Raw genomic sequence first — 24391 nt, forward strand, 5'->3', positions numbered from 1 at the left:
TATTTGTAACAATCCATATCTAATTAAGTACTGTTAAAATTTTAAAAAGTCTATCTGTGGGCATTCTAAATAAGCTCGTTTATGTTTATTTCTAAATATTTGGAAAATAAAGATAATTACAAGGAAAAATATTTAAATCACTTCATCCTAACACCCAAAGACAGCCAATGTTAATCTTCTCACTTCTGAATTTATATATATATATATATATAACAGAGGATATTTTATATATAATTTGTGTACTGATCCTACAAAGCATAATTGTAGTACTATTTTATTAGTTGTAAGGCATCTTTTAAGAAGTTACATTTTGGCCAGGCACAGTGGCTCACGCCTGTAATCCCAGCACTATGGGAGGCAAAGGCTGGCAGATCATGAGGTCAGGAGATTGAGACCATCCTGGCTAACACCATGAAACCCTGTCTGTACTAAAAATACAAAAAATGGGCAGGTGTAGTGGTGGGCGTCTGTAGTCCCAGCTAGGCAGGAGAATGGTATGAACCTGGGAGGTGGAGCTTGCAGTGAGCCGAGATCAAGCCACTGCACTCCAGCCTGGGCAACAGAGCGAGACTCCGTCTCAAAAAAAGAGAGAAGTTACGTTTTATAGCCAGATTTATTTTTATTTTAGCTGTACATCTACTTAGATAATTGATATCTTACTTGTATCTATAGTTGAGTGGAATGAGAGATGAAGGAAAGGGATATTCTTTTGAGGGTTTATAAAAAAATTAACTTCAATATCTCCTCTTTAAATTGTGGATTAAAATAACTGTAAAGGATATAATTTTCAGTGAACTATAATTTTTGACATTTTAAAATAAAACATTATTTTTTAATTTTTAATTTTTGTGGCTACATAGTAGGTGTACCTATTTATGGGGTATATGGGATAGTTTGATAGTGGTATACAATGTATAATATTCACATCATGGTAAATGGGGTATCCATCACCTCAAGCATTTATACTTAATTACAAACAATTCAATTACAGTTTTAGTTATTGCAAAATGTACAATGAAATTATTCACTATAGTCACCCTGTTGTGCTAGCAAATACTAGATTTTATTCTATCTAACTGCTTATTTGTGCACATTAACCATCCCCACTCCCCAAACGACCCCCAACTACACTTCCCAGCCTCCAATAACTCATTGTTCTACTCTCTATCTCCGTGAGTTCAATTGTCTTAATTTTGGGTTCCCACAAATAAGTGAAAACATATGAAGTTTGTCTTTCTGTGCCTGGCTTATTTCACTTAACATAATAACCTCCAGTTCCATCCATGTTATTGCAGATGACATGATCTTGTTCCTTTTTATGACTGAATTGTACTCCATTGTGGTGTGTGCCACATTTTCTTTATCCATTTGTTTGTTGATGGACACTTAGGTCACTTCCAAATCTTGGCTGCAGTTAACATGGGAGTGCAGATATCTCCTCAGTATACTGATTTCCTTTCTTTTGGGTATATACCTAGCAGCAGGATTGCTGAATCATATGGTAGCAATATTTTTAGTTTTTCGAGGAACGTCTGAACTGCTCTTCATAGTGGTTGTACTAATTTACATTCCCACCAACGGTGTTCCCTTCTTACCACATCTTTGCACAACATTCATTATTACCTGTCTCAGATAAAAGCCATTTTAACTGGACTGGGAGGATATCTCAAAGTAGTTTTGATTTGCATTTCTCTAGTGATCATTGGTGTTGATTGAGCACCTTTTCATATGCCTGTTTGCCATTTATTCTTCTGAGAAATGTCTGTTCGGATTTTCTGCCCATTTTTTAATCAGATAATTAGATTTTTTCCTACAGAGTTGTTTGAGCTCCTTATATATTCTGGTTATGAATCCCTTGCCAGATGGATGGGTAATTACAAACATTTTCTCCCATCCTATTGGTTGTCTCTTCACTTGGTTGATTGTTTCCTTTGCTGTGCAAAAGCTTTTTAATTTGATGTGATTCCGTTTGTCCATTTTTGCTTTCGTTTCCTGTGCTTGTGGGGTATTGCTCAAGAAATCCTTTGCCCAGACCAGTGACCTGGAGGGTTTCCCCAATGTTTTATTTTAGTAGTTTCAAGTTTGAGATCTTAAATTTAAATCTTAAATCCATTTTGGTTTGATTTTTGTATATGGTGAGAGACAGGGGTCTAGTTTTATTCTTCTGTATATGGATATCCGGTTTTCCCAGCACCATTTACTGAAGAGACTCTCTGTTCCTCCATGTATGTTCTTGGCACCTTTCTCAAAACTGAGTACACAGTAAATGTATGAAATTGTCCCTGGGTTCTCTATTCTGTTCCATTGATCTGTGTGTGTCTATTTTTATGCTAGTACCATCCTTTTTTGATTACTGTAACTCTGTAGTATAATTTGAAGTTAGGTAGATTCCTCCAGTTTTGTTCTTTTTGCTCAGGATAGCTTTGGCTATTCTGGGTCTTTTGTGGTCGCATATAAATTTTAAGATTTTTTTTCTATTTCTATGAAGAATGTCATTGGTATTTTGATAGGGCTTGCATTGAATCTGCAGATTGTTTTGGATAGTATGGACATTTTAATAATGTTGGAATTCTTCCAATCCAGGAACATGGAATATCTTTCCATTTTTTGTGTGTCCTCTTTAATTTCTTCCATCAATCTTTTACAATTTTCGTTGTAGAAATCTTTCACTTCTTTTGTTAATTCCTAGGTATTTAATTTTCTTTGTAGCTGTAGTAAATGGGATTACTTTCTTGATTTCTTTTTCAGGTGATGTGCTTTTGGCATATAAAAATGCTGTGGTGAAAGTGGGCATCCTTGTGCTTCAGATCTTAGAGGAAAGGCTTTCAGGTTTTTCCCTATTTGGTATGATACTAGCTGTGGGTCTGTCATATATGGCTTTTATTGTGGTATATTCCTTCTGTACCCAGTTTTTTAAGGTTTTTATCATGAAGGAATGTTGAATTTTATCAGATGCTTTTCCAGCATCCATTGAAATGATCATGTGGTTTTTGTCCTTCATTCTGTTGATAGGATATATCACATTGTTTGTTTTGCATACATTGAACCATCCTTGCATCCCCGGGATAAATTCCACTTGGTCGTAGTGAATGATCTTTTTAATGTGTTGTTGAATTTGATTGCTAGTATTTTATTGAGGATTTTTGCATCAGTATGCATCAGAGATATTGACTTGTAAATTTTATTTTATTGCGTCTTTGTCTGGTTTTGAGATTAGGGAAATACTGGCCTTGCAGAATGAGTTTGGCAGTATTTCTTCCTCTTCTGTTTTTCAGAATAGTTTGAGTGGGATTGGTATTAGTTTGTCTTTAAGTGTTCAGTAAAATTCAGTGGTGAAGTGATGGTGTCCTGAGCTTTTCTTTGCTGGGAGACTTTTTATTTCAGCTTTGATCTCATTACTCGTTCTTGGTCTACTCAGGTTTTGGATTTCTTCATGGTTCAACCTTGGTAGGTTGTATGTGTCTAGGAATTTATTCATTTCTTCTAGTTTTCCAATTTTGGCATATAGTTGCTAATAGTAATCTCTAATGATCCTTTAAATTTCTGTGGTACCTGTTATAATGTCTCCTTTTTCATTTCTGATTTTATTTATTTGGGTCTTCTCCTTTTTTTTTTTTTGAGACTGAGTCTGGCTCTGTCGCCCAGGCTGGAGTGCAGTGGCCGGATCTCAGCTCACTGCAAGCTCCACCTCCCGGGTTTACGCCATTCTCCTGCCTCAGCCTCCCGAGTAGCTGGGACCACAGGCGCCCGCCACTTCGCCCGGCTAGTTTTTTGTATTTTTTAGTAGAGATGGGGTTTCACTGTGTTAGCCAGGATGGTCTCGATCTCCTGACCTCGTGATCCGCCCGTCTCGGCCTCCCAAAGTGCTGGGATTACAGGCTTGAGCCACCGCGCCCGGCCTCTCCTTTTTTTTATAATTAGTCTGGCTAAAGATTTGTCAATTTTTAAAATCTTTTCATAAAACCAATTTTTGGTTTCTTGATCTTTTGCATTATTTTATTCATTTCCCTTTCATTTATTTCTCCTCTGATCTTTATTGTTTCTTTTCTTCCACCAACCTTAGGTTTGATTTACTCTTGCTTTTCTAGTTTTTTAAGATGCATTTTTAGGTTGTTCATTTGAAATTTTTCTTCTTGTTTTATGTAGATACTTCTAGCTATAAATTTCCCTCTTAGTACTGCTTTTACTGTACTTCATAAGTTTGGGTATGTTGTGTCTCCATTATCATTTGTTTCAAGAAATTTTCAGTTTCTTTGTTAGTCTCTTCATTGACCCACTGGTCATTCAGGAGCCTACTGCTTTAATTTCCATGTGTTTGTATAGTTTTTATCTTGTTACTGGTTTCTAGTTTTATTCCACTGTGGTCAGAAAAGATAAGTGTTATTATTTCAGTTTTGTTTTTGTTTTTGTTTTTGTTTTGAGACAGAGTCTAGCTCTGATATCCAGGCTGGAGTGCAGTGGCACGATCTTGTCCCACTGCAGCCTCAACCTCCTGGGCTAAGGCAATTCTTCTGCCTCTGCCTCCCGAATAACTGGGACTGCAGGCATGTGCCACCATGCTTAGCTAATTTTTGTATTTTTAGTATAGATGGAGTTTCAACCATATTGGCCAGGCTGGTCTCAAACTCCTGACCGCCCAGGAACAAGTGATCCGTCCACCTCAGCCTCCCAAAGTGCTGGGATTACAGGCGTGAGTCACCACCCCTGGGCTATTTGAGTTTTTTTGTTTGTTTGTTTGTTTGTTTTGAATGTTTTAAGCCTTGTTTTGTGGCCTAACATGTGGTCTATCTCTGACAATGATACATGTGCTGAGGAGAAGACTATGTATTCTGTAGCTGTTGGATGAAATGTTCTGTAAATATCTATTGGTCCATTTGGTCTATGGTGAAGATTAAGCCCAATGTTTCTTTGTTGATTTTCTGTCTGGAAGATCTGTCCAATGCTAAAAGTGGAATGTTGAGATCTCTAGCTATTATTTTACTGGGGTCTAGCTATCTCTTTAGCTGTAATAATATTTGCCTTATATATCTGGATGCTCCAGTGTTGGGTGCATATATATTTATAATTGTTATATCCTCTTGCTGAACTAACCCCTTTTCATTATATAATGATCTGCTTTTTCTCTTTCTATAGTTTTTGTCTTGAAGTCTTTTTTTTTTTTCTTTCTCTGTCACCGAGGCTGGAGTATGGAGTACAGTGGTAGGATCTTGGCTCACTACAACCTCCGCCTCCTGGGTTCAAGCGATTCTCCTGCTTCAGCCTCCCAAGTAGCTTGGATTACAGGCATGTGTCACCACATCTGGCTAATTTTTGTATTTTTAGTAGAGATAGGGTTTCGCCATATTGGCCAGTCTGGTCTCGAACTCCTGACCTCAGGTGATCTGCCCACCTGGACCTCCCAAACTGCTGGGATTACAGGCATAAGCCACCACACGGCCAAAGTCTATTTTTTCTGATGTAAGTATTGCTACTCCTGCTGTTTTTTGGTTTCCATTTGCCTCTTTTTCCATGTTTTTGTTTTCAGTCTGTGTTTATAGGTGAAGTGTATTTCTTATAGGTAACAGATCATTGGATCATTGGATCTTGTTTTTTTCTAGCCATTGAGCCACAGTATGTCTTTTGCTTGGAGAGTTTAGTCCATTTACATTGAATGTTATTATTGATAAGTAGTGATTTACTTTTGTCACTTTGTTATTTGTTTTCTGGTTATTTTGTGGTCTTCTCTTCCTACTTTTCTTTCTTCTGTTTTGTTGTTGTTATTGTTGTTTTAGTGAAGGTGATTTTCTCTGGTGGTATGTTTTGATTTCTTGCCTTTTGTTTTTTGTGTATCTGTTGTATGTTTTTGAGGTTACCCTGAAGCTTGCAGATAATATCTTATAACCCATTATTTAAAACTGATGACAACTTAACAATGACTGCATAAACAAGCAAAGAGAAAACTAATAAAAACCCTGTACTTCAACTTTGTGTCCCTGCTTTTTAACTTTCTGTTGTTTCTATTTATGTCTTATTGTACTGTCTATATCTTGAAAAGTTGTACTTATTATTTTTTATCTGTTCATCTTTTTGTCTTTCTGTTTAAGTATGATTAGTTTACACAAAACAATTACAGTTTTATAATATTCTGTGTATTTCTGTGTACTATTACCAATGATTTTTGTACCTTCAGATCATTTTTTATTGCTTACTAATGTTTTCTTTCCTATTGAAGAACCCCCTTGATTATCCCTTGTAGGACAGGTCTGGTTTTGATGAAATCCCTCAGCTTTTATTTGTCTAGGAAAGTCTTTGTTTCACCTTTACTTTTGATGGATATTTTTGCCAGATATACTATTCTAGGGTAAAAGTTTTTTTCCTTCCGCACTTTTAATGTGTCATGCCACTCTCTCCTGGCCTGTAAGGTTTCCACTGAAAAGTCTGCTGCCAGACATTGGAGCTCCATTGTATATTATTTGTTTCTTTTTCTCTTGCTGCTTTTAGGATTCTTTCTTTATCCTTCACCTTTGGGAATTTGATTATTCAATGCCTTAAGGTAGTCTTCCTTGGGTTAAATCTGCTTGGTGTTCTCTATTCCTCTTGTACTTGAATATTGATATTTTCCACTAGGTTTGGGAAGTTCTCTATTATTATCCCTTTGAACATACTTTCTCTCCCTGTCTCTCTACCTTTTCTTTAAGGCCAATAACTTGTAGATTTACCCTTTTAAAGCTATTTTCTAGATCTTGTAGGCGTGCTTCATTCTTTTTAATTCTCTTATCTTTTGTCTCCTCTGTGCGTTTTCAAATAACCTGTCTTCAAGTTCAGTAATTCATTCTTGTGCTTGATCAGTTCTACTATTAAGAGACTGATCCATTCTTCAGTATGTCCATTGCATTTTTCAGCTCCAGAATTTCTGCTTGATTCTTTTTAACTGTTTCACTGTCTTCATTTTATTTATCTGATAAGATTCTGAATTCCTTCTCTGTGTTATCTTGAGTTTCTTTGTTTCCTCAAAACAGCTATCTTTGAATTCTCTGTCTGAAATGTCACATATCTGTGTCTCTGGGATTGGCCCCTTGTCCCTTATTTAGTTTGGCGAGGTCATGTTTTCCTGTATGGTCTTAATGCTTGTAGATGTTCATTTGTACCAGGGCATTAAAAAGTTAGGTATTTTTTTCTTTTTCTTTTTTTTTTTTTGTTTTTGAGACGGAGTCTTGTTCTGTCACCAGGCTGAAGTGCAGTGGCACGATCTCAGCTCACTGCAACTTCTGCCTCCCAGGTTGAGGCAATTCTCCTGCCTCAGCCACCCAAGTAGCTGGGACTACAGGCACGTGCCACCACGCCCAGATAATTTTTGTATTTTTAATAGAGACGGGGTTTCACCATGTTGGCCAGGATGGTCTCAATCTCTTGACCTCATGTTCCACCCGCCTCAGCCTCCCAAAGTGCTAGAATTACCGGCGTGAGCCACCATGCCCTGCCAAGAGTTAGGTATTTCTTATAGTCTTTGCAGTCTGGGCTTGCTTGTACCCATCCATCTTGGTACAGTTTTCTGAGTATTCAAAGGGACTTCAGTGTTGTGATCTAAGTTTTTGGTCCCTGCAGCCATGTCTTCATTAGGGGATACCACAAGCTCAGTAACACTGTAGTTCTTGCAGACTCATAGAGGTACTGCCTTGGTGGTCTTGGATAAGATCCAGAAGAATTCTCTGGTCTACCCAGCAGAGACTTATTCTTTACCTTCCTGTCTCCCAAACAAATAGTCTCTCTCTCTCTCTCTCTCTCTCTCTCTCTATCTCTATCTCTATCTGTGCTGAGCTGCCTGGAGCTGGGAGAGGGGTGACACAAGTACCCCTGGAGCCATCATCTCTGGGACTGTGCTGGGTCAGACCTGAACCAGCACACTACTGGGTCTTGCCAAGGCCCACTGCAACCACTACCTGCCTACCATCAAGGCCTTCATTCAAGGCCCTAGGGCTCTGCAGTCAGCAGGTGGTGAAGCCAGCTCGTCTTACATCCTTCCCTTCAGGGCGGCAAGTGGCCCTGGGCAAATGCAGAGGTGTTGTCTGGGAGCCAGTGCCTGGAATCAGAATCTTTAGAACTCTATCGGGTACTCTACTGTGGCTAAGCAGGCACCAAAACCAAAAGTCCTTTCCACTGTTCCCTTCCCTTCCCTAGGCAAAGGAGTCTCCCCTTGTCCACCACCACCACAGGCCTATGGAGAGTACTGTCATGGTACTACTGATAATCACTTAAGGCCCAGTGGCTCTTCAGTTAGCTTGTTGTGAATGCTGCCAGGCATGGGACTCTTCAGGGCAGTGGGCTTCCTCCTCTCTGACCCAGGGTAGGTTCAGTATCGGGGGAAACCAGCCCCCGATATTTCACATAGGTTCTTTTCTATTTCCCTAAGTGTTGGCCGGTCTGAGAAATAAAGGGAGACAGTACAAAAGAGAGAAATTTTAAAGCTGGGTATCCGGGGGAGACATCATATGTTGGCAGGTTCTGTGATGCCCCCTGAGCCGTAAAACCAGCAAGTTCTTATTAGCAATTTTCAAAAGGGAGGGAGTGCACGAATAGGGTGTGGGTCACAGAGATCACATGCTTCAAGGGCAACAAAAGATCACAAGGCAGCAGGTCAGGGAGAAACTAGAATCACTAATGAATTTCCATGTCCTGCTGTGCATGCATTGTCAGGGTTCAAGAGCAGAGAACCGGTCTGATGAGACTTCGCCAGGCTGGAATTTCCTAATCCTAGCAAGCCTGGGGGCGCCGCAGGAGACTAGGATGTGCTTCATCCCTACCTACAACTGCATAAAGGCAGACGCTCCCAGGGCAGCCATTTTAGAGGCCCCACCCTGGGAATGCAGTCTTTTCCTGTGGCTGTTTATTATTAATATTCCTTATTGGGGAAAGAATTCAGCAACATTTCTCACAGCCGTTTTCGGTAATAATGTAGCAGGATGAGCCGCAGACAAAACCTCTCAGACACCGAGTTGTAGAAGGAAGGGCTTTATTCAGCTGGGACCATCGGCAAGCTACCGTCTTAAAATCTGAGCTCCCCGAGCGCACAATTTCTGTGCCTTTTAAGGTCTCACAATACTAAAGATTTTACATGAAAGGGTCGTGATTGATTGAGCAATCTAAGGGATATGTAACGGGTTTTATGCACTGGTGGTCAGAGTGAAACAGAACAGAACAGGGAGTTTCACAATATTCTTCTATACAATGTAGTTGATTTTTAACTACTAGGTTTAGGCCAGGCAGGCCCCGGCCTGGTTTCGAGCCTGGCGCCAGGCTGCCTGTCTGGTTTCACTTTCTTGTTTTTTTTTCTTAAAACAGGTACTGAGTATAAAACAGTAAGAGAGGGTCTCTCTCTTCCCTCAGTAAGAGAAATATGGCTCTGTCCTGCCTGGCCCACAGGCAGCCAGACTTTAAGGTTATCTCCCTTGTTCCCTGAAAATCGCTGTTATCCAGTTCTTAAGGTGCCCAAATTTCATATTGTTTAAACACAACATGCTCTACAAACAATCTGTGCAGTTAGCACAATCATCACAGGGTCCTGAGGCAACATACATCCTCAGCTTACGAAGATGTCGGGATTAAGAGATTAAAGACAGGCATAGGAGATCACAAGAGTATTGACTGGGGAAGTGATAAATGTCCATGAAATCTTCACAATTTATGTTCAGAGATTGCAGTAAAGACAGGCGTAAGAAATTATAAAAGTATTAATTTGGGGAACTAATAAATGTCCATGAAATCTTCACAATTTATGTGGTTCTGCCGCTGCTTCAGCCGGTCCCTCCGTTTGAGGTCCCTGACTTCTTGCAACAGAGATGGCATCTAAGAGCCAAGGCCTGGAATCGGGGACCTCAAGATCCCACTTGGTGCTACTCCCCACTGTGGCCAAGCTGGTACCTCAACTGCAAGGCAAAGTCCCCTTTATTCTTCCCTCTGCTTTTCTCAAACAGGAGTCTCTTATAGCCATCACAGCTATGAATATGCTGGGTCACACATGAAGCCAGCATGTCTCAGAGTCCTCACCTAAGGCCCATGGCATATACTACCTGGCTTCCACTGCTAGGACCCAAGGGCTTTTTAGTCAGCAGGTGATGAGTCCTGCCAGGACTGGATCCTTCCTTTCAAGGCAGCAGATTCTCTTCTAGCCCAGGATGTGTCTATAAATGTCGTCCAACAGCTAGGTCCTAGTATGGGGACCTCATAAATCCGCCCAGTGTCTTATTCTTCTGTGACTGAGTGGGTATTCAGTTTGCAAAACAAAGTCCTCTTTATTCTTCCCCCTTCTCTCCTCAAGCCAAAGGAGGGGGTCTCTTTTGAAGCTGTGAGCTGTGCTGCCTGGGATTTGGGGAGGGGTGGCACAAGCACTCCCTTCGCCACCCTAGCTGGTTTTCACTAGGTCGTGTGACCCCTCCAAGTCTACAGGCTCTGAGCCCAGCACAGCACTAGGACTTGCCTAGGAGTTGCAATCTTTGTGGCCTAAACAGCCTTTCAAGTTTATTTAGGACTCCAGGGCACTAAATTTAGCCCGCAGTGACAAGAGTTGCCAAAACTCAACTTCCAACTGCTAGAGTGGGTACTTCCCCTCTGGCTAGGGCTGGTCTAAATGCTCCCTCCATGGGCATTTGCTGAGTTCTGCCTGGTGCTGGCCACACTGAGTTCCAATGCAAAGTCCCAGAATGGCTGGGCTCTCCTTCCCCCAAGCATGCAGATTCTCTTTCTGCACCATGTGGCCACTGTCTGGAGATGAGGGAAGGGTGGTGTTGGCATTTCAAGACTGTCTTTGCTGTCCTCTTCAGTGCCTCTGTCAGTGATATGAAGTGAAAACCAAGTACTGTGATTGCTCACCTGATTTTTGGTTCATATGAAGGTACTTTTTTATATAGTTGGTGTTGCGGAATCAGGAGGACCAGAGAGAGTGTATACAGGAGGATGTATACAGTACTTGGGGTATATACAGGAGGACCAGAGAGAGTGTATACAGAAGGATGTATACAGTACTTGGGGTGTATACAGGAGGATGTCTTTATTATTGAGTGCACTCAGACCCAGCAGACTCAATGTCCAAAGACTGGGCGCAGAACAAAGACAGTACTTGGCTTTTATACACACTTCACAAAAGAGGGTGGACTAGCTCGAAGCAAGCTTACAGCAGCGTGAAAGCAGGGATACAGAGGCAGGACAAAGACAGTTAATCAAATTGTAACAGGTTCATAAACCGTTGCTATGCAGCCCGGATGTCCATTATCTAGTTTTGCTCTGAAGAGCCTTGCACTGGTTTATCTCATAACCTTCACTATGGTGCCCAGACAGCTGTAGTTCAGGCCTGCTTAGGCTTCTCATGACCTTCGTTGTAATTCTTAGATAAAACAGAATACTTGGCCAGGCACGTGACTCACGCCTGTAATTCCAGCACTTTGGGAGTCTGAGGCAGATTACAAGGTCAGGAGATCGAGACCATCCTAGCTAACACGGTGAAACTCCGTCTCTACTAAAAATACAAAAAAATTACCTTCGTTGTAATTCTTAGATAAAACAGAATACTTGGCCAGGCACGTGACTCACGCCTGTAATTCCAGCACTTTGGGAGTCTGAGCAGATTACAAGGTCAGGAGATCGAGACCATCCTAGCTAACACGGTGAAACTCCGTCTCTACTAAAAATACAAAAAAATTAGCCGGGCGTGGTGGCGGGCACCTGTAGTCCCAGCTACTCGGGAGGCTGAGGCATGAGAATGGTGTGAACCCAGGAGGCAGAGCTTGCAGTGAGCTGAGATCGTGCCACTGCACTCCGGCCTGGGCGACAGAGCAAGACTCCGTCTCAAAAAAAAAAACAGAATACTTGAAGTTATTAGTTACAGAGAACAAGAATCTATAAACTCATACTATAAAACAAAGGAAAACTTGTTTTTCTTCTCCTTATGTTGAGGGAGTGCTGGGAGGGAGAGTCTCCAGAGCACATTAGATAATATTATTAAGACTTTTCCTGGGTCTGGGCTGTGCCTGTTGCTGCCTCTGGGACAAGTCAGCCTAATACAGGAAAGCTTATTTCTCTTTAATTTTATTTTTCTTTAATTTCCCACCAAGTTGCCAACTTTGAAGTTCCTGTGATGAGGACAGTTGGTGGAAGCTTCTATTCATCTCTCTTGCTCTACCCCCACCCTGCCCCCGCATTACTCTTTTTTATTTACACAATGGATATTTGCATTTTCTTTTTATTCTGCTCGTTGATATCCTCTAGCTGAAGACTACGAGGAACACAACTATAGTTGAACAAAGCTGAGTGGCTGACCTGTTGCAGTGAGGGGGAATGCATACCCTGGGCAACCACGAGGCATCTCAGTAAATGGATATTTAGAAAGGACTTACAGGATTTGTGCTTGTTTTAGGGGATTGGGAGAAGGATTCGAGGAAACAGGGCTTTTTGATTATTAGTATTGGATGTTGTCAGGAAGCAGGTGTAATTCTGTTTCGGTACCTGAAAAGTTCTTATCTAGGAGGTGGTATGAATGGAAGTGAAGCTAAAGTTGTAACTGGTAAAACAGCAGCAGTCACTCCTATTAGCCAGGATGAGGGAATGCTTGGCCATTCTTGTGGTTTAGACAGTATTCATGGTTTTGTCTGTGTTCAGATGTGGTTACAAAGGGTCTCATTTTTTTTTTCTTTATCATGGTCACAGAGTGGCCGTTTCTGAGATTGGCATTCCATGGAATTGTTGATGTTTAACAGAACACCAGGGCCTACCTGATAGTGTCTGGTCAGCTCCTGGATACCAGGGACACCTTTTCTCTTTCTCAGAATCATTCCCAGATTCAGATTGTTTCAATTTTATTTTATTCTATTTTGAGACAGGGTCTTGCTCTGTCACCTAGGCTAGAGTGCAGTGGCACAACCACAGCTCATTGCTGCCTTGACCTCCCAGGCTAAATTGATCCTCCCACCTCAGCCTCCCGAGTAGCTAGGACTACAGGCATGCACCACCCCAACGGCTAATTTTTTAATTTTTTGTAGAGACAGGGTCTCACTGTGCTGTCCAGACTGGTCTTGAACTCCTCCTAGGCTTCAGCAGTCCTCTCACCTTGGCGTCCCAAAGTGTTGGGATCATAGGCGTGAGCCACCACGCCTGGCCCAGATTGTTTCCATTTTAGAAAGGTCTGTCTTGTTACTACTGTTCCATTGTTTCCACCCCAAACCTTGATTTAATAGATTTTTTAAGATGGAGCCACTAACTGCAAGCTTTGTACTGTCTGCCTTTGTAGGAAAACAGGAAATGGTGCTTTCCTGCATGGCATGAAAAGATAACAGTAAGGTGTTACTTTCATTATGTCACTTTCCCTTTTTAGGAACTGTTATCAGTGAACCACATCCCAAATATGACAGTTATTTCTCTTCAGCTTTCAGGGACCTATCCACTGAATCTTTGAACATCTTCAGTGACTCTGATCTTGCTCCTTTCTCTCACTTTTATTTTTCACTTCTTACTACTACACAAATGCTGTCTTATTCATTCATCCCTCCACTGAGGGAGTCTTCTAGGTATATTACAGATAACAGTAAATAATTGTAATTATTATTATTGAATTGAACAACCCAGATTAGCTTCTCATTTCCCAGTTAGCTTTTAAAATGAGCTGCTTACGAATAGAAGAAAAAATAAAATCTCACTATAAAAATTCACCAGCCAACCTGGGCGACAGAGCAAGACCCTGTCATCCAAAATATATATTGCATTTAAAGACAAATATCAGCCAGGCGCGGTGGCTCACATCTGTAATCCCAGCACTTTGGGAGGCCGAGGTGGGCAGATCACAAGGAATGAGTTCAAGACCAGCCTGGCCAATATGGTGAAACCCCATCTCTACTAAAAATACAATAATTAGCCAGGCATGCTGGTGCGCACCTAGTCCCAGCTACTCGGGAGGCTGAGGCAGAAGAATCTCTTGAACCTGGGAGGCAGAGGTTGCAGTGAGCCAAGATTGTGCCCCTGCACTCTAGCCTGGGTGACAGAGTGAGACTCTGTCTCAAAAAAAAAAAAAAGACAAAGATTTGCTATTAGCTTTGTTTCTGCTTCATTAACCATAATATATATTATTTTATGAATAAATATCTGTACTCACAGATAGATGTGTACGTGTGTGTGTGAGGTTTTTTTTATTTTTATTTTATTATTTTATTATTTTTTCCTGTTTTTTTTGTTTTGTTTTGTTTCAAGGCACAGTTGTTCACACTGTTGCCCAGGCTGGAGTGCAGTGGTGTCATAGCTCATTCAAAATCCAAAATCCTGGGCTCAAACCATCCACCTGCCTCAGCCTCCGAGATAGCTAGGATTACAGGAGCATGCCACCATGCCCAGCTAATTTTTTATTTTTTTGTAGAGATGAGGTCTTCCTAGGTTGTACAGACTGGTCTGAAACTACTGACCTTAAGCAATCCTCCAACCTCAACCTCCTGAGTTGCTGGGACTACAGGGGTGAGCCACCGTGCCTATCTGTTTGTTTACTAGGTCTACATTTGAAAACTAATTCTCCTGGTCCGAATGTAATGAGTTATCTCAATTGATTATTTACAGTCACAGATCGAACTCTTTGTTATATTCTTTTCCCTCTTCTCACTACTGCACTTGATTAGTCTTTAAAAAAATAAAATGAATGATTAATAATTCTTAAACATTTAAGAAATATGCCTCTAATGTGCATACCTTCTAATATTGAGATTATGAAGCAGAATTTTGTTTATATTCAGTGAAGCAGTTTTAATTGTATTTTTCAGAGCCACAGACTACAATATGTCTTGGTGAGCTTTCGCACAAGTGTCAGTTGGTCACTTGGAATAAGAAGGAAAATAAGCTCATAATACATGAGTTGTTAATATGAGACAAAGTATAATTTTAATGTTTTAATATATCAAATATAATTAGGAATAATTCATCATAAAAGTAATATACGTTCATTGTGAATTTAGAAAGCTGTAAAAAAAAGCTGGGCGTAGTGGCTCATGCCTATAATCCCAGCTACACAGGAGGCTAAGGCAGGAGGATCACTTCAGGCTAGGAGTTCAAGACCAGCCTGGGAAACAACAAGACTCTGTCTCTAAAATAATGAAATAAAATAATAGAAGGCACTAAAAGGTACAGTACAAGTAAAAATTACTCCTTGTGCTACCATTCATAAACAACCACTGGCTACAGTTTGGTGTGTTTTTTTGAGACAGAGTTTGGCTCTGTTGCAGAGGCTGGAGTGCAATGGCACATTCTTGGTTCATTACAACCTCTGCCTCCCAGGCTCAAGCAAGCCGCCCTTCCACCTCAGTCTCCTGAGTAGCTGGGACTACAGGTGCCTGCCATCACGCCGGGCTAACTTTTGTAATTTTTGTAGAGATGAGGTTTCACCATGTTGCCTAGGCTGGTCTGGAACTCTTGAGCTCAAGTGATCCGCCCACCTCAGCCTCCCAAAGTGCTGGGATTACAGGTGTAAGCCACTGTGCCTGGCACTGGTGTTTTCTTTATTGTCTCTTTTATATGCATGTTTTCTCATCTTTAGGACGATACTGTGTTTATGATTTAATATTCTTGCTTTTCCACTTAAAATAGTGGCAAAAGCATTTCTCATCACACTGGTTCTTTTCTAGCTTGTAGACCTAATATTCAAATTTCTTAAAGCATTTTATTCATAAAATAACAATAGCCACAGTTTTCCAGGAAAAACTGACTAGTGAAATGTTTTTAACAAATAAGGTGAATTTTTTCTTTCATCTAAGAAAATACAACTTTAAGAAGCAAAATGAGAAAGTAGATTGTAGAAAAGCAGGGAATGGTGTCCTGTGGTGCTAAGAATTTGATTTGTCCTATCCCAACTATATTTTTCTCCCATGTTGAACTCCAAAATCCGTTTTTCAGTTAAGGTGAAGGAATCTGTTGTTGAAAATCATGCAGTGTTAAGTTATGCTGTGGAGGAAGAACATACATATTTGGGTCCAACTGTGAAGCCAGATGATAAGGTTAGTAATGTCTTAATGTTCACTCGATTTTTAGAGCTGTTTGGCTTTGATAATTGTCTTCTGTTTAGTTTACAGAAGCTATATTATAACATTAAAGTCCATATTATCTGAGATCTGCTTTTACTGAAGTGGATCAATGATGAAACTAGCCAAATCTGAGCATCAGAAGGCTTTCCAGTCTACCTGATGCATGATCTCTACAGTTCTGAGAAGCAAAACTATAAAACAATGTAAAACAATAAGGGCATATGTTGGGAGTGTGTGTGTGTGGGTGTGTGTATGTGTGTGTGTGTGCATGCACATGTGTTTATAAAGATAACAGCTGTAGGAATGAATGAGATTGAGGGTGGGGGGGTGCGTATGTATGTCTATGAAAGCCTAATCATTTCTGGGCAATGATGAAAAGGTTTTACTACTGATCTTTGTAACTATGAAGGTTTCTACACTTGACCTGAGCTCAGAAATGACAACTGCTGGGGTTGGTGATTTGGGGTTTTCCTACATACTACTTGCTACATTGTGATCTGATATTCCCCTTAATTTCTAGGCTAAAACACTTTCTCATGAGCCATTATCTTCAGTAACCGTTTCCACTGGAAGCCTTTTAAGTTATGAAAACACAGATTTGAGCCTTACAGATCCAGGTAATAAGGTCAAAATGTTTATAAATAAGTTGAAAGACCAGCACCAGTTGAGTTGCAGTACAGTGATGGAAGGAAGCATTGGTTTTTCGTGATACACCTTGGGGAACTGTTCCTCTAAATTTCAAAAGTAAAGTATGGCTGGGCGTGGTGGCTCATGCCTGTAATCCCAGCACCTTGAGGTGGGAGGATCACTTGAGCCCAGAAGTTTGAGACCATCCTGGGTAACATGGTAGAACCCCATCTCTACAAAAAATACAAAAGTTAGCCAGGTGTGGTGGTATGTGCCTGTAGTCCCAGCTACTCAGGAGGCTGAGGTAAGGGGATCGCTTGAGCCTGGGAGGTCAAGGCTGCAATGAGCCACAATCGCGCCACTGCACTCCAGCCTGAGCAACATAGTGAAACCCTGTCTCAAAAAATAAAATAAAATATTCACACCCAGCAAAAGATTGGAGCGTATGGTATTCTAAACATTACTGGAAGTAACAGGGATGCTCTGTGGATCCCCAACAACACTTTTGAGAAGCAGTTGCTAATATATTTTTCCATTCAGTGGAAACCTAGCTGAGCAAATTTCATGGTTGTACTGATCTCTTAACAACATGTATCACCATGCCTCTCCACTAAAATATGTCTGTAAGGAAGTACCCAGTACAGTATGTGTATAAGGATGTGTATTACATTAAAAGGAATATAGTGTCGCTGTCAATTACATTTTTTTTTTTTTTGAAATGGAGTCTTGCTCTGTCGCCAGGCTGGAGTGCAATGGCGTGATCTCGGCTCTCCTGCCTCAGCCTCCAGAGTAGCTGGGACTACAGGTGTGCACCACCACGCCCAGCTGATTTTTGTATTTTTAGTAGAGACGGGGTTTCACCATGTTGACGAGATGGTCTCCATCTCTTGACCTCATGATCCACCCCCCTCGGCCTCCCAAAGTGCTGGTATTACAGGCGTGAGCCACCACGCCTGACCTATTTACATATTTTCATTAAACTCAATTTTCAGAGTCATTTTCAGAGCACATGGATGATAGCAAGCAAGAATCTACTGCCAGTAAAGAACAGGAAACAAACATAAGTTCCATAGTTCCTTCAACACAAGATATTTATCAGTGGCGGAACTCTTCAGACGTTCATAAATCTCTGTTGCCTGCAGTAGATGAAACTACATGTGGTCACACACACTTTGGGCAAATGATAGACAAGTACATTAATGAAGCAAATTTGATACCTGAAAAAACAGATTTACGGGGTAAAATTATTTTTTAAGTTTTCACCTTTCGTCATTTTTAATTTTATGCAGTGATTGTTTGAGCTTCAAGTTCTTATGGCCTGCTACAACACCGTTATACCACAGAAAATATTGAGGGCATTTAGTGAGAAAGGGGATCTGGAACCAGTTAGACTCACTGAGGCACGTGTACAGGAGATTAATTAGCAAATCTTCCTTTACCATTGCAGAGTTAACTATTACGGCTGAGACAGTATTACTGATAAATAAGAGCAGGAGCTCAGAAATCAGTTGTGGATTTGAGTCATAGCCTGACCATTTCCTAGCTGTAAAACCAAGGGCAAGTTACTTTTTCATCTTTGAGGAATGTTAGAGATTAAATGAGATAGTGCACATAAAGCACAATGTCTGGCCCATAGTAACACTGAATACAGTGGGACTTTTTCCTTTTTTAAGCTTATACTGAAGCAATGGTTACATATGTCCTGTTGATCCTAATTGGCCTCATAAGGCTATAGAAATAGAAATTTGTATTTGTCAAAAGTTTGTTCATACTTGTAATCCTAGCACTTTGGGAGGCTGAAGCAGGAGGATTGCTTGAGCCCAGGATTTCAAGACCAGCCTGGGCAACACTGAGACCCCATCTCTATTTAAAAAAAAAAAAAAAAAAAAGTAAAATTAAATTTCTCTAAAAATAAAACTTAAAAAGTTTTGGTCACTGAGAGGATCCATATTTTTGGACCTTTGAAATAATCATGATAGGACTTAACTTTAAAGCATCTGCTGATTATGGGGGGAAAACTGAAGTTTTTGTTACACTGGAGTTACCTGAAAATAAGCTTTTATGAATATGTTCTTAATATTCCTTTTCTAGTGTTTACCTTAAAAATAAATTTATGGTTTTTTTCCCTCAAAAATTCCAACAGTTGACCTTGACTTTCCAGAATTGGAACACATTTTTCCTAATTTGCATCATCAGCTGTTTAAACCCTTAGAACCACATCCAGATTTTGACTTATCATCATCATCCTCTGGGATTTCTCCAGACAACAGAGACTTTTACCAGGTATATTAAAGCAGATGTCCCATTGCAGTGAATATCTAAAAATAGTTTTAAGGCATTTCTCCTACTGGAACAAGAGTTCTTCTAAACCTTAACCTAGAATCACATGGAAAGCCGGGCACAGTGGCTCATGCCTGTAATCCCAGCACTTTAAGAGCCCAAGGCGGGCAGATCACTTGAGGCCCAGAGTTTGAGACCAGCCTGGCCAACATGGCAAAACCTTGTCTCTACTAAAAATACAAAAATTAGCCAGTCCTGGTGGTGGGCACCTGGAGTCCCAGTTACTCGGGAGGCTGAGGTGGGAGGACCGCTTGAGCCCAGGAGACAGAGGCTGCAGTGAGCTGAGATTGTGCCGCTACACTCCAGTCTGGGTGACAGAGCCAGACCCTGTCTTTAAAAAAAGAAACAAACAGAAAAAAAGAATCACATGGAAAACGTAAATAAAAATAAATAAATAAATAAATAAATACATCCTCTTGCCCAGACTACACCCTAGACCAATTAAAGCAGAGTCTCTGGGAGTGCTCGGATAGTATTAATTATTATTATTATTTTTTAAGCTCCCCAAGTGATTCTAATGTGGAACCAAGTTTGAAAACAGCTGCATTGGGCCAGGTGTGGTTGGCTCACACCTATAATCTCAGCACTTTGGGAGTCTGAGGCAGGTGGATTGCTTGAGGACAGGAGTTTGAGATCAGCCTGGCCAACATGGTGAAACCCCGTCTCTGCTAAGAAAAACACAAAAATCAGTTGGGTGTGGTGGCATGCCTGTAGTCCCAGCTACTTGGGAGACTGAGAACCACTTGAACCTGGGAGGCAGAGGTTGCAGTGAGCTGAGATCATGCCACTGCACTCCAGCCTGGACAACATAGTGAGACCCCGTCTCCAAAAAAAAAAAGAAAACAGCTGCATTAGAATTTTGTTTGTCCTATCTACCTATCTCCACCTAGGGAGTATGATGCCATAAAAGGCTTGATAACAACTTTTAATTGTGGAACATATTTAAACAGTAAGGTAAATACAATTTTGCAAAATTTCAAGTATCTTCCTACACAGTCAAAGGAGCTGAGATTTAAACCTGAGTCTTTCTGCTTCCACTTCCTGATAGCCTGACATTTTAAAGTCTCTTTCATATTGATTGAAAAGGACCGGATTTGAAAAAGCAAATCATTACTGTCATAGTAAAGTGGTAATGAAGGAAGAGTAATACCAAAGGAACACAGTGATTATTGAGTCAATTGGTAATACCTAATCAGTATTTCAGCCTTTCCCTTTTGTTTCCTGCCAGAGATCAGATTCTTCATCTGAAAGCCACTGTGCTACTGGATCATCCAAAAGTACAGTTTATTTCACAGCGCTGAGGAGGACCAGCATGCATTCTTCTCTTAACACAAGCCCGAATCAGCAACCTGACACTAACTTGGCTCATGTTGGAGCACACAGTTTTGCTACAGAAAATATTGGGGGTATGTACGACTAAGTCAGAAAAAGTTAATGTTTTCATGATTTTTTACATCCATTTCCTTAGAAATTAAGCCTAGCACCTCTTGGTTTGTCTTCACCCCTGTTCTCACCCCTATCCTGGGTGTTAAAAAAAGTATTTAAATTACAGAAGTAATACATGCATTTTTTTTAAACAATACTGAACATTATCAAATAAAAGGAAAAGTGTTGCCTCTTGTTCCTCAATTTCCTTACCTCAATCATTATATGATAGTTAACAGTTTACGTTTTTTTGGTTTTTTTTTTTGGTTTTTTGTTTTGTTTTGTTTTTGAGACTGAGTTTCACTCTTGTTACCCAGACTGGAGTGCAATGGCACAATCTCGGCTCACCGCAACCTCTGCCTCCAGGGTTCAAGCGATTCTCCTGCCTCAGCCTCCTAAGTAGCTGGGATTACAGGCATGTGCCACCACACCCAGCTAATTTTCTATTTTTAGTAGAGACAGGGTTTCACTATGTTGGTCAGGCTGGTCTTGAACTCCTGACCTCAGATGATCCACCATCTTGGCCTCCCAAAGTGCTGGGATTACAGGCGTGAGCCACCACACCCAGCCGTTTTAAGTATTCTTAGGCCAAGTATAGTGGCTCACGCCTGTAATCCTAGCACTTTGGAAGGCTGAGGCAGGAGGATCCCTGGAGCCCAGGAGTTCAAGACCAGCCTGACAACATAGAAAACAAGTATTCTTCTTGAGCTTTTTGTACAATTATATATACATACATACATAATTGAGATACACAAGGATGTACAAATTATATATACACATAAAGACACATGGATGCTTTATTCTCTTTTCTATTATTAAAATCATATTCACTTCTTACAAAGGAAGAACATCTTCAGTTTATAGCCATATTGCCCTTATTAAATATTAATAGAAAAAAAAACTTGGCGTGAGCTATAGTTTGAGAAATCACTGTGACCATCCTTATCTTTGTATTCATGTTTATACACATCAACTTGTATGCCTAAAATTGCAATTGAATGACAAACTATTAGACCGTCAGTATCCAAGTTTTACAACATGTAACAATGATTAACTGGTTTTTAAATTTCTTAATGCAGGATCTGAACAATGTTTTGAACAGCTTCTGCCAGAATATTCTTCACAGGAGGAGAGCCAGCATGCTGATCTACCAAGTATTTTTAGCATTGAAGCAAGGGATTCTTCCCAAGGCATGAAAAATCAGAACTACTCCTCTGAAGAACATACTGAAATACTACAAAACAAGAAAAAAAGTGTTCATTTCCAGCTTTCTGTAGGAAACTTAAGTTCAGTCTACAGTTCATCTGATGAAGCTAATGTATTTGATCAGTTAAATATACAGCATAGCACTCCATGTGGTTCTAACTCTAGTGAGTGCTCAATAAAACACCAACTAGAAAGCAGAAAGGAAAGGATGGGCTTTGAAGAACTATCAAAAAGAGGGGTTGTTACAATTTTACAAAGTCAAGGACTCACTGAAGATAATAAAAATGAAACCTGTAGGGTTTTAGACATAAATCCACAGATAGAGGAAATTGACTCTCGATTATGTGTAAGAACAGTGGAGATGGGGACTTCAATTCAGGCACCATATTCCTTAACTACTCAAAATGAAAAATGTTTTGAGAATTTAGCTGAAACAGACATTCCAAAAATCACCAAAAAACTATCTCAACTAGGTCAATCAGAGCTTTTTACAAGTTCTGGATCATTTTCATTACAGAGCTCTATACCAGTCTGGGTAAGTGAAATCAGTGTTGTATAAATAACATTTAAGTTCCTTTTTGGGAAAAAATATTTTTCTTTTAATATTAGAGATGAAGATCTCACTGTGTTACCCAGGCTGAACTCAAACTCCTAGGATCAAGGGATCCTCCTGCCTCAACTTCCCAAGTAGCTTGGACACACCACAATGCCTGGCAGGAAAAACCTGAAACAAAATACAAGCAAAACTACTTGTTAATATTCCTTGTGATCACTGGAAATATCCAGCATAATGAAGAAACTTAAAAATTTGAAAGCTGTCTTCTGATTGTATTTTACAAAAGATCCTTTTTCTTCCAATTCAGATATCCTTTCTTCAACTTCCCTGAAAAATGGTGGTTCTGCCTGTGCTTCAGCACTTTCAGTGTTGAGCCTCATGCAATGTAATCCATTATTGGAATAAGTATTGGAACCCTGCTCCTCATACTAAGCAACTTATAATCTGCTTGCTTTTAACACCAGTCAACTGGTGACTGGTTTTCATCTAGCAGTATGTGCAGTTTATCCTTCCACAAATAAGCACAACAGATTGAAAATAAGAATTACAACTAAACCATGTTTAGTTTTATTTGGCTGCTTTTGTTCTTGTTCAGTGTTTAGATACTTCCTTTGAAACACTTATAATCTGTTGGCTGTCAGTGGCCCACATTTGGCAGCAGCCCAGTCAACCCCTGCTCCCTTTAGACAGGATACAGTTCTGCACAGCCCCAGCCAACCTGCATTTGTATTTTTTGCCCAACACTACAAGCATTTAGGTTTGTAATCATTGTGGTAGATACTTGCAGTCCATTGTCACACTATTTCATCTCTTCCCCAAAGTTGACTCCAGTTATTTCTACAGCTGAATGCTGGAGTTACAGAAACCTAAGGAAATCTGATCTGTTGCTCTTTGCCAATTACTGCTTTTTTTCTTCCATTTTCACATTTATATACACTTGCAAAAAATGCATTATATACAAAATTATTAGTTTTAAGTGTTTTAAGGCTATTTTGACATGGTTTTCCTTTTAATTATGGTTCACAGGAAACAGAAACTGGCCATGGTATAATGGAAGAACCAGAACTAACTTTAGTAAGCACCAGTGATATCAGTATTGCTGAAACGGATTTTGCAAATTTAACCCTAGAAGAAAAGAGTGAGAATGAAGCAAAAAACAGCTTTCGGGTAAATTTAATAAGCATTCCATTTTATCCCATTATGAGCAAACCAGTTGATTGTCTCTTACAACTTATCAGAAGGTACTCATTGGAGGGAATTATGCTATGGATTTAACTAACCTGACACCCCCACCAACTCTCAATTTGTCTTAAACTTTTTCACTATTCTGTCAACCACTGCATTTTCTTTTAATCCCCACTCCAATTTATGGCTGTCTCCGAGACTGGCAGAACTACAGAGCCAAGTTGGAAGTTTTACGTAAACTTATTCCAAGATATTGAAAAATGACTTCAGAACAACTGGTAATTTTACTACAGTAGTAGGGAGGCAGTAAGAATAAAGCTATCTAAACAGAGGCCTAGAGGTGTGAGGGCAGTAGAGCCTGAGCCCAGAAGTTCAAAACCAGCCTGGACAACAAGGCAAAACCCAGTCCCTTAAAAAATACAAAAATGAGGCATGGTGGCGGGTCTCTGTAGACCCAGCGAAAACTGAGGGTTCAGTGAGCTGTGATCATACCGCTGCATTCTAATCTGACAACAGAGCAAGACCTCTTCTTAAAAAAAAAAAAGGCGGCGGGGGTGGTGCGCATTTAAAAAGTTGAATAAAACATGCAACTTTCTTGCCATTAGGTGAGTGAGTTTCTGCCTCTTGTATCAGAAACAGAAGCCTCAGATTATCCAGCTGTATCAGAACTTTCCATAGAAAAACCAAGGACAGCATCTACTGGTAAGCCTTGAATGGTCTCCACACTTCTAATGGGAAGTAGATACTTTGCCTATTTCTGTCATAAATTTCTTTTCCCCCCAACAGACACCCCTCAAAGGTTTACACCTATACCAGGGAGCTTACAAGAAGCATTTATAAAGAGAAAAAAGTCATTTATGGAGAGATCCCACCAGAGGGAGAAAGAAATAAGGAATAAAATTCGTCTCTCTGAAAATTCTCATATCAAAACAGTTAAAGAGAAACCATCTATAAGTATGTTGAATTTTTAAAATCTTCAACAACTCCCTGAAATGTTTAAAGCCTTCTGATTACAACTTGATTTCATTTTTCT

General features: G+C 40.2%; 1 protein-coding gene and 2 non-coding genes across 12 annotated transcripts in view; all 3 read left to right on the forward strand.

The window, feature by feature from the left end:
- The window catches only part of CEP295 (centrosomal protein 295), a 70768-nt gene that overhangs the window by 45869 nt on the left and 508 nt on the right, over nt 1-24391 (forward strand). For 7 of the 10 annotated variants that reach the window (XM_015115471.3, XM_015115472.3, XM_015115473.3 and 4 more), the window contains 9 exons: nt 15892-15992; nt 16540-16636; nt 17639-17884; nt 18790-18929; nt 20215-20392; nt 21491-22152; nt 23200-23340; nt 23964-24060; nt 24145-24312. In XM_015115471.3, the coding sequence (XP_014970957.3) occupies nt 15892-15992; nt 16540-16636; nt 17639-17884; nt 18790-18929; nt 20215-20392; nt 21491-22152; nt 23200-23340; nt 23964-24060; nt 24145-24312 (1830 nt within the window). The remainder of the gene's footprint in view (nt 1-15891; nt 15993-16539; nt 16637-17638; nt 17885-18789; nt 18930-20214; nt 20393-21490; nt 22153-23199; nt 23341-23963; nt 24061-24144; nt 24313-24391) is intronic. The other 3 variants (XM_015115474.3, XM_028833911.2, XM_077964206.1) reach the window with 1 other exon arrangement.
- Nucleotides 16124-16203, forward strand: LOC114672540 (small nucleolar RNA U2-19). The gene has a single exon (XR_003722947.1). It is a non-coding gene; the product is annotated as a small nucleolar RNA U2-19 (small nucleolar RNA).
- Nucleotides 16383-16452, forward strand: LOC114672539 (small nucleolar RNA U2-30). Its single transcript, XR_003722945.1, has one exon. It is a non-coding gene; the product is annotated as a small nucleolar RNA U2-30 (small nucleolar RNA).

Source organism: Macaca mulatta, chromosome 14 (genome assembly GCF_049350105.2).
Source record: "Macaca mulatta isolate MMU2019108-1 chromosome 14, T2T-MMU8v2.0, whole genome shotgun sequence".
In the NCBI taxonomy this organism is placed as follows: domain Eukaryota; kingdom Metazoa; phylum Chordata; class Mammalia; order Primates; family Cercopithecidae; genus Macaca; species Macaca mulatta.